Consider the following 11089-nt stretch of genomic DNA (forward strand, 5'->3'; position numbering starts at 1 on the left):
GACCCAAAAAAAGAGGAAACCGATCAACAAACTGAGAATTTGAAATTTTTTTTGAAAACCGGAAACGGACCCAAAAAAAGAGGAAACGGACCCAAAAAAAAGAGGAAACGGACCCAAAAAAAAGAGGAAACCGATCAACAAACCGAGAGTTTAAAACTTTTTCTGAAAACCGGAAACTGACCCCAAAAAAAAGAGGAAACGGACCCCAAAAAACGGGAAACGAATCAAATGTAAATATAGCGAAAATCGACCCAAAATATTCGGAAATCCCTCTACACTTTTTAGTTTTTGAAGGATTTCCGATAATTCTTAAAAAAAGAAGGAAACAGACCCAAACTCACTTTAGGGTCCGTTTCCGTGTTGAGGCGTTTCCATAGCACCGAGCTAATGCGTCATGAAACTTGTAGGACGGGTAGGATCTTTTCTTTCCTTGCTCCGACCTTGTCTGAAACTCCCGGTAGGACGTGTTGGATATTTTCTCCAGTTGCTCCGACCTTGTCTGGAGTAAAACATTCCTGAAACTTCTGGAATACAGTATCCTGTATTCAGTATCCTGCAACCAGTATCCTGTATCCAGTATCCTGTATCCTGTATCCAGTATCCTGTATCCAGTATCCAGTATCCAATATTCTGTATTTTCTATACCATGCATTATCATGTAAATCTGTAAATTAGGATAATGTATAAGTCCATGCATATATTTACAATTATAGGATAGTGCTAAAAGTACGGTCATTACTGTTATCCTAAGAAATTCGCGAAAATTTGAGAACCATTCTAAATGCTATTTTTTTGGCGAGCAACTTCCTTTTTTCTCGGGACAACTTTTAAGGAAAGAAAATTGAAAACTGGGAAATAAAACTGTATTATTTTCAGATGATGCCAACACTCTGCCTGGAGGAGATGAGGTCCCTCCTCAGCCTGTCCTTCCTCCGCCTGAAGGAGATGATCTTCTCCCTCCTCTGCCTGGAGTAGATGCTCCCCCCCCCTCTTCCTGAAGGAGATGCACCATAGCCTGCACCACAGCCTNATGCTCTTCTCCCTCCTCTGCCTGGAGTAGATGCTGCCCCACAGCTTGCCCCCCAGCCTGCTCTACAGCCTGCCCAACAGCCTGCTCCTCAGCCTGCCCTACAGCCTGCCCCACAGCCTGCTCTACAGCCTGCTCCACAGCCTGCCCCACAGCCTACTCCCCATCGTCTGACTGGAGATAACGCCTGGGTGCCTGGAGTAGGTGCTGCAGCAGGTCAATTTTGAATTATTTATATTGAATAATCACTCCATTGGTTTAATTTTTAACTAAGAATTTATTAAAATTACAACACTTATGTATATGGAGAGAAACAAGACTTTCCACTTTATATTGTAGTGTCTGTTAAAATATGAACTAGATATTAATGGTTAAAATTTTGAAAACTGATTAGTTTTTTATTGTTGGTTCTCTAAAAAAAGTGACTTACGCATTTCTACTGCATAGAAATTAGAAATAAATAAAAATTTAAAGAATATAATGCTTACAAACATGCAGACTCGATCCATAATCTTCCCCATAATTAAGTAGATTAAGCTTTTAAGGATACCAATGTAAATCGGAAATTGCCATATTTGCATTTTAAAAGAAGCTTACAGTCCATTTTAAGGGGCTGTTATCATTTTATATTACCCTGTATTTTTAAAGAGACGAAACAGTTACCCTTGCAATATCTGTTCAAGAAGTTAATGTTGTTTTTCCAGCATGAAAATAGTTGTAACTCTTGTTAATTCCTACATTGTTTCCTTCAGCAAAAATGTTCGTGCATTTTCAGTAAAGAAACCAAGATTGGAAATAATCATTTTCCAAAATATGACCATGAAAATCTGAGTAATAAATTTTGTGTTATAATCATCATTTTGCTCTCTGAAAACTGAGCACCAAAGTTCAACATGTTAGTTTTTCTAATAATTAAAGTTTCTCTCTTGAAATTGAAATGTGAAAGTTGAGAATATAATGTTTTGACGCTTGTTTCCATTTCTAGAAAGCTGAAATGAATTTTCTTATTGAAATGCTCTCATTTAGTTTTCTCTCTGAAAGTTGAATTCATAAAATTAAGTATTAAATTTAGTGCCCTAAGAATTGTTGTACATTATGAAAACTGATAACCAAAATATGTCTACTTAACTTCATATATGTCTACTTCATTTGAACTTACGTTTCTGTGCATGTAAACCCTAAACTAAATCTCATACCGTGTAATAAGAATATTCTTGCAGGGAGAGGACAGTGGAGAGGAGATAATGGCCAGATAATGGCTGCATATCAGATGCACCAGGACTATTACTATTAGTAATATTATAATTATTTTCAGACCATGCAAATTCAAAGCTAGTGAAAATGGATTGAAGAAGATGATTGAAGATCAAGCTGAAGGGAATAAAGGTAGATTAAATCAAAAAAATCCTGCTTTTTAAGTAGCCCTCGGGATTATTTTTAAGAATTTCACCTCCCCCCCCCCTCCCACTTCTTGTATTTGTCGGAGTAAGCCTGGTTCAGGTTCAAGTATAGTCGGGTTGATCCCGGTTCAGATTCAATCATAGTTGGAGCAATGCAAGTTCAGGTTCAAGTTTAGTCGGAGCAATCCTGGTTCAGATTTAAGTATATAAGTATGAACCAGGATTACTCCGACTGTACTTGAAACTAAAGCAGGATTACTCCGACAATATGTGAACCTAAAGCAGGATTGTTTAGACTATACTTGAATCTGAACCAGGATTTCTCCGACTATACTTAAACCTGAACCAGGATTGTTCCAAATATACTTGAGCTTGAACCAAGATTGCTGCAACTTTAATTGAACCTGAACCATGATTACTCAGACAATACTTGAACCTGAATCAGTTAGGAAGAGTTAGGAAGAGTTAGGAAGAGTTAGGAAGAGTTAGAAAGAGTTAGGAAGAGTTAGGAAGAGTTTGGAAGAGAAGAGTAGGGTTTGGTTATGGAGAAAAAGAGTAGGGTCAAATATTTTAAAACCTCTTGATTATGCTTTTTTGTACAGCTCTTATTTGTTCTTAGAAAGTTGATGTCAAAAAAAAAACTCAAATATGGCACGTAAGAACATTCTCATTTTTGAATAAAATTCTGTGACGGATGTATGTGAATTAGTCTATAGTAATATATATATATATATCATTCCTGATATATTGATCAACCAAATTTTTTATAAATGATGCAATAAGATTTTTAAATAATTATTTTTGAACTAGAGTACTGCAACGAAAATTGAGTTAAAACAAATTTTGAGGATGTTTTTATTGCATATCATTTAAATAAGCTTTTAAATGGCATTTTTACTTTTTTACAGAAAACTAAAAAATTGATTGTTTAAGGTGGCTGATTTTAAAGGAATCTAAATGTTCACTCTCTTTCAAAAAAAGTTTTTTTGGACTGTTCTGGATTAAGATAGTCTTCCTTTTCTCCTTTTCACATATTTATGGATATGTTTTCTATTGGTATTGTTTCCGGCCCCCCTCCCGCTCCATTGAAAATTAGTTGTATGCTCTAAATCTAAGTTTCTTGCTTTAGTTTCTCTCTACAAATTTGATTCAGTTCTACTTTTGTACAATTTTAATTTTTATCTTATTTGAACTCCTTTAATCATGTTTTTAATTTCAATTTTAATTTAGTTTATTTAACTTCTTTCTCCGTAGTTTTTTTTTCTCCTTTTCGGACAGAATTTAAATAATCTTAATTTTATTCTTTTCTAACATGGGTTTACCCCATGGGTTTCTTATTTACCATGGTTTTAGATTATCCTTTGTGAAGCTACTTTAACCTCAATATTATTTAACCCTTACTAACTTTCTTCTTTGCACAGGATGGGGAGGCCCAGGAAAATCCAGGTCATCCGCAGCGATGATTTCTCTAACCCTTCTGACTTGACCCTTTCCGAGCTCCGTGCTCTTAGTATCAGCTCCGCTAATGATATTCCTAACTTCCTCTCCTGTGTTCCGACCGTCACACAAGGATCTCCCTGGACCCATTCCTCTGCTCTACCTTCTGGAGCAGACTTGCGCTATGCCCAGCCTGGCCTCGAGTATGTCCTCTGCAACTTTGCCGGAGACCAAGCAACTTTGTGGCTTATTTTCAGCAATGTGAAGTTCTACTCTCTGAAGGTCACTCTGCTCTCAAGTCTACCTTACCTCCAATACTTTGGCCTACAGCGGTTCCTCCTGCTACTGCTTCCTCTCAAGGTTGGTTATGCTACTTTTGTTCTTGTTTTAATTTCCTTTGTAGAAGGTTTGTTCTTAAGTTTAGGCTTTTTTCTTTAATGCATTTAATAATTTAAAATTTGTTATTCCTGCGTTTTATGTCCCTTAGTGGATTTCGGTTTTTTTCTCTTTCTGTTCCTTATTGGATTTTGTTATTTCTTTTTAACAATTTTGTTTGTTTATAAAAAAATGTTATTCCTTGAATTATTTGTTTGCTGTTCATTAGTGAATTTAACCTTTTTTCCCACTGTCCTTTAGTGGGTTTTGTATTATATACGTTTGCTTGTATCTTTTTATTGTCCTTTAGTGGATTTTGTGTTAACTCTGTCCCTTAGTGGAATTTTATTATTAACACTGTCCCTTAGTGGATTTTTTATTATTAACAATTGCCTCTGTTACTATCCCGTGGTGGATTTTGTATGATTAATGCTGTAAAAAATGAGTTAATTTGTAAACAGATAAGGGGGTAATGGGTGACTAAAGTGAGCGGTCGATATCGACCGCTTCGTACATTGACGATTTAGTATTGTCGGAGTAATTGTGGTTCAGGTTCACGTACAGTATGAACATCCTGGTTCAGGTTCAAGTACAGTCAGAACAATCCTGGTTCAAGTTCTAGTATTGTTGGAGTAATCCTTGCTAACTTTAATTGTAGTAATCCAGAGTCTAAAACTAAAGAATGCGCGAATTTTAAGTTCGAGGTTAAAAGTTCTGTAAAATAATGAATAGCGACTTAAATATTAAACTTTCTCAATTTTAAATTTGAATTTCCCGGGAAAAATCTGAACCAATCAGAGAAAAGGATTTTAACAAGGTTTTCACTTTTAAATATATCGTAAAGTTGAATGCCGCTTTCTCAGCTGCAGCTGAATGATGATTGAATAAAAGACAAATAGGGAAAATGCAGGATTTCAAGATAATTTAAACCTCTGTTTAAATTTTAACTCGTCGATTTCGGCGAGTTAAATATTTAACCACAGGGTTAAATATTTAACCTCATGGTTAAAGTTCAGGTTTAAATTAAGTCAGAAGTGACATTTAACCATGAACTTAAAATTTAAGTCAGAACTTTTCGTTCTTTAGTTTTAGACTCTGGTTAAGGTTTAATTATTTAAACGGGGGGCTTTCAGATCTTCCTCCTGATATTCCTTAAGTTAAATATTTGTGTAGATTTGGAAAATATTGGTAATTGAACATTAATAGGCAAGTTTATGCATCCGTTTTGATACTTTTAAATTAATTAATGAAACATTATAGAAAAATTAGATAAGATAGTGCAGCACAATTTTTATGTTTAAATAAAACCTGAACAAAGAATTTTTATGTATAATTTTTTATATTAGTTCGCAGTACAACTCAAAGTGTAAACAAGAAAATAAACATTTTCCTGAGTCAAAATGACTGGCATTTCAAATAAATAATAATAAGCAGGAGACTTATTCCCCAGCTGAACCAAGATATCCTAGGTATGAATATAACCAATAATTTCCATCACTTTCTATTATCAATCAAAAATTAGTTCTTTCTTTTTTCACAACAACCTGTCAATAATTAAAAGTCGGGATCAAATAGTTTGAAACCTCTTAATTATGCCAATTTTATAGCTACGTTTTTTTTCTATAAAAGTTAATATCTTAAATGAAACTCATTTATTGTATGGAAAAACATTCTCTTTTTTTGAATTAAATTCTGTGACGGATGTATTTAAAAGTCTATTGTGATATGTATATCATTCCTTATTGATCAACAAAAGAAATGAGTCTTTGTAACAAACTCTGATTTTCTAATACCTATATTTTTTGCCACCTTTGATATCTCATCGAACAGAATTCATAATTATTTCCAAACTTAGATTTTTTCATCTAACAGAATTTTTTATTTGAAATATCTAAGGTCTACGGCATTGGATTATACAGATATAGAGATTAGAAAATTATAGTTTGTGATAAAGACTCAATTGCTTTATAATGAATGATGCATTAAGATTTTCAAAGAATTATTTCTGAACTAGACTAATGCAGCAAAAATTGGGTTTAGACTAAATTTGAGGATGTTTTTTATTGCATATCGTTTTAGGTAGCTTTCAAATGGCATTGAAATATATTACATTTTTCACTGATAATTAAAAAATTGATTGCTAAATTTGGCTGATAAAAGGTTATAAATTCTTCCTTTCTTCCTTGTTATTTTTATTATTATAACTTTGAAAAGCTTAACTTTTTTTAGTACAGGAACTGATCATGAAGCATGAGTTACTTTCAAGAAGCAAATCAGTTCAAAAGGAAGAAACTAAATTATTTTGTTATATTGTTCTGGTTTCGCTCAGATACCATTTTTGGTAATAAAAGCGATTCTTAAACTTGATATTTTTCACTTTATATGCTCGACATTTTTCACATGATCATCGTAACTGTTCTTGAAAATGTTTAAGGTTTTAGACTCTTTAATATAGTCTGGCAAACTGTTCCATGGGTTTATCACTCTCACAGAAAAAGAGTTTTTTCGTATGTTAGAATTGAATTGCTTTACATTTAAATTGAAACTGCAATTGGATTGTCTTGTCAGTCTATTCGCTGTCTCGCATGTTCTGCTGAACCAAGAAGATTCATCAACATTATCATATCCATGTAGAATTTTCCAGGTCTGTATTAAATCACCAAGAAGTCGTCTGGCCTCTAGAGAGGTCAAACCAACCTCAATCAATCTTTCCTCATATGCCAGACCTGATGTCATTCTTAGAGCTCTGCGCTGCACATTCTCCAGTAGATTAATATCTTCTTGTGTCCATGGGGACCATGCTTGCACTGCATACTCAAGGTGGGGTCGAACATACACCTTGTTCAATTTGATCCAAGTGAACCTGTCCCTGTAATGGAATGATCTTGACATAAATTAAAGGTAAAGTAGATTAAATGTATTGAGTTCCCCAACCAAAATTTTCTTAATAAGACGACTTTAAGAATCAAGTTACAACTTTAATGAGAATGGGAAACAGCAAATGTGCAGTGTAAAAAGACCCATTTCACTAGATTAGTGATTTCCGAAAAACAATAATATTAATAGTTACGAAAACAAACTCAAACAATGAAATCAAGATACATCATGAACTAACAACACAGAATTGAATGGAGGTGATTTGTTTTTTCTGTTTTCTCTCTGATCTTTGTAGGTAGTGCTACGTGTAGTGCCTCTATCAATATTTCACTGATTTGCAGGCGCTGGTGGTGCATTGGCAATATCAACCCAGTCCCTGTGAGAGGTCATGAGATGCTTGAGTACCGAATACTGACGAGGCTTAGTTGCAGATGTTAGACGAGACTTGATCCAGATACCAATCCTATTAGAATCCTTGTTGTAAGTCTGCATCCATATGCCGACATTGTCAGGCATCTGGCTCACTTCTTGTTCGCTCACTCTTAAAGCCTTTGCAGTTGTCCTGTTTATGATGCGACTCTCATCATCGTCCAACTGAACCCCACTCTTCATTGCACCAGTGGCCATTATACACATGGCTGCCATACATACATCGCGCGATACTCCCTGAAATGAACCTGCTATTGCATGATCTCGCATTACCAAGGAGCATGCCGGTTACTTGGATGTAATCATGCATAGAGCCGTGCTCGGACACAGATAGGTATAGCATAAAATAACCAAATTCTCTGTATACTATTCCGGTTAGAATTCGTGCGCTAAATTTCAAATATTAAAAACCAATTTTATTCTAAGTTTACAAATATTTAAAGTGAAGCTATAAATTGTGCAATAATAAGTTATCTCCTGTTGTAGTTTCAGAGAGCAGTGTGAGGGCAAGATGGGACGAGGACTCTGAGGAGGGGAACGTTGTGGAGGAGGAGGAGGAGGAAGAAGAGGATGTCATCGAGGTTGACAGAGAAGGTTACTTTATTTTTCTCAGGACAATTTTTATGGAAATAAAATGCCTTTTTAGCCGTCAAAATTTACTCAAAATGTAGTCTGTTCCTTTTACCATAGATTTTCAAAATAAATTAAAATCTGTTTTAGTCTAGTTTTAAAAATCCTCCATTCTATCATTAAATAGGTGCAATTTATTCTGTTCTGTCGTATTCATCTATATTTAAATTTGGCTTGTCTGGGTGTTTGTTTGTATCCAATAAACGGCTAAACCAATCGGGCCTAAATTTTTTGTGGGACATCACATGACCACAGGGAAGGTTTACAAATGATAAAAAAGATTTTAAAAAATGTGTTTTAAAGGTTTTTAATTTAGTAAGCAAAAAGAACATGTTCACAATTTAAATAGAAGATGGCCGCGAAGCGCCCTAAAAGCCTAGTATAAATACAAATTTTTATTTTAATTTTTTAAGAATCTTTAAAAAGGAGACCGAGCACATTTTCGAATATAAGGTCCACTTTTGGCGAGTTACTTCATTTTTTCTCGGGACAACTTTTAAGGAAAGAAAATTTAAAACTGGGGAATAAAAATGTATTTTTTAGTAACGGTATAATCTAGTTATGGCCCATGTCACACAATAGAGTAGCTCTAAGAAATCTTTTCAAAATATACTGGAGAAACAGGATACTGGATTCTGTAACCAAATACTGAATACTGGAAATCTATTCTCCTTGATCTGACTTTGCTTGGAGCTAATGCGTCATGAAACTTTTAGGATGGGTAGGATCTTTTCTTTCCTTGCTCCGACCTTGTCTGAAACTCCCGGTAGGACGTGTTGGATATTTTCTCCAGTTGCTTCGACCTTGCCTGGAGTAAAACATTCCTGAACTTCTGGAATACAGTATCCTGTATCCTGTATCCTGTATCCTGTATCCAGTATCCTGTATCCTGTATCCAGTATCCAGTATCCTGTATCCTGTATTCAGTATCCTGTTTCCAGTATCTAGTATACAGTATCCTGTATCCAATATTCTGTATTTTCTATACCTTGCATTATCGTGTAAATCTGTAAATTAGGATAATGCATATATTGACAATTATAGGATAGTGCTAAAAGTACGGTCATTACCGTTATCCTATAAAGAAATTCGCGAAAATTTGAGAACCATGCTAAATGCTAATTTTTTGGCGAGCCACTTCCTTTTTTCTCGGGACAACTTTAAAGGAAACAAAATTGTAAACTGGGGAATAAAAATGTATTATTTTTAGATGATGCCAACACTCTGCCTGGAGGAGATGAGGTCACTCCTCAGCCTGCCCTTCCTCCGCCTGAANGGAGTTAGAGAAAATAAAAGCGCTTTTAGAGCTCCCCCTCGTCTGACGGGAGGAAATGCCTGGATGCCTGGAGTAGGTGCTGCAGCAGGTCAATTTTGAATTATTTATATTGTATATTCACTTCTTTTGTTTAATTTTTAACTAAGATAAGATAAGATAAGATAAAGTTTATTGCTAAAATACATGTATCTGTGTACAGAACGAGTTTACAATTACAAATTGATGATTATATTAACAGTACAAGTATAAAGCAATTATGAATTTATTAAAATTACAACACTTATGTTTATGGAGAGAAACAAGATTTTACACTTTATATTGTAGTGTCTGTTCAAATATGAACTAGATATTAATGGTTATAATTTTGAAAACTGATTATTTTTAATTGTTGGTTCTCTATAAAAGTGACTAACGCATTTCTACTGCATAGAAATTAGAAATACATAAAACTTGTAAGAATATAATGCTTACAAACATACAGACTCGATCCATAATCTTCCCCATAATTAATAAGTAAATTAAGCTTTTAAGGATACCAATTTAAATCGGAAATTGCCATATTTGCATTTTAAATGAAGCTTACAGTCCATTTTAAGGGGCTGTTATCATTTCATATTACCCTGTATTTATAAAGAGAAGAAACAGTTACCCTTGAAACATCTGTTCAAGAAGATATACGTTGTTTTTCCAGCATGAAAATAGATGTAACTCTTGTTAATTCCTACATTGTTTCCTTCAGCAAAAATGTTGATGCATTTTCAGTAAAGAAACCAAGATTGGAAAGAATCATTTGCCAAAATATGACCATGGAAATATTAGTGATAAATTTTGTGTTATAATCATCATTTTACTCACTGAAAACTGAACAGCAAAGTTCAACATTTTAGTTTTTGTGATAATTAAACTTTCTCTCTTAAAATCGAAATGTGAAAGTTGAGTGTACAATATTATGTTTTGACACTTTCTATTTCTAAAAAGCTGAAATGAATTTTCTTATTGAAATACTCTCATTTAGTTTTCTCTCTGAAAGTTGAATTCATAAAATTATGTATTAAATTTAGTGCCCTAAGAATTGTTGTACATTATGAAAACTGAAAACAAAAATATTTCTACCTAACTTCATGTCTACTTCATTTGAACTAATGTTACTGTGCCAGTAAACCCTAAACTAAATGTGATACTGTGTAATAAGAATATTCTTGCAGGGAGAGGACAGTGGAGAGGAGGTTGGAGAGGACAGGGTGGAGTAGGTTGGAGAGGACAGGGGAGAGGAGGTGGAGGACCTAGAAGGAGAGGAGGGCGGAGGTCCCGCGCCGCAGTGGCTAGGAGGAGGGGCGGGTCGACGGGAGAATCGACCGTAGCTCTAGAGCTAGTCATGGGCCAGATAATGGCTGCATACCAAATGCATCAGGAATATAACTATTAGTTAGTTTACTTGAACAGCTGTACAGTGCATGTACGTCTCCGCACTAAATAATTTATTATTTTCAGATCATGCAAATTCAAAGCTAGTGAAAATGGATTGAAGATGATTGAAGATGAAGCTGAAGGGATTAAAGGTAGATTAAATCAAAAAAAATCCTGCTTTTTAAGTAGCCCTCGGGGTTATTTTTAAGAATTTCACCTCCCCCTCCCCCA

The 11089-nt window shown here is 34.6% G+C and overlaps 1 protein-coding gene and 1 long non-coding RNA gene across 2 annotated transcripts in view; both read left to right on the plus strand.

Moving 5' to 3' along the window:
- Nucleotides 1-876: 876 nt before the first annotated feature.
- LOC111716871 (cyclin-dependent kinase inhibitor 1C-like) lies at nt 877-2321 on the plus strand (the record flags this gene model as incomplete). Its single annotated transcript, XM_023492380.1, has 3 exons — nt 877-971; nt 1015-1243; nt 2248-2321. Coding segments are annotated over 3 exons (398 nt in total), but the record flags the coding sequence as incomplete, so codon positions are not given.
- A 1772-nt stretch (nt 2322-4093) lies between these two features.
- Nucleotides 4094-11089, plus strand: part of LOC111716872 (uncharacterized) — an 8582-nt gene continuing 1586 nt past the window's right edge. Inside the window, exon 1 of the long non-coding RNA XR_002768620.1 lies at nt 4094-4224. This is a non-coding gene — a long non-coding RNA (uncharacterized LOC111716872). The remainder of the gene's footprint in view (nt 4225-11089) is intronic.

Source organism: Eurytemora carolleeae, unplaced genomic scaffold (assembly GCF_000591075.1).
Source record: "Eurytemora carolleeae unplaced genomic scaffold, Eaff_2.0 scaffold2250, whole genome shotgun sequence".
Taxonomy (NCBI): domain Eukaryota; kingdom Metazoa; phylum Arthropoda; class Copepoda; order Calanoida; family Temoridae; genus Eurytemora; species Eurytemora carolleeae.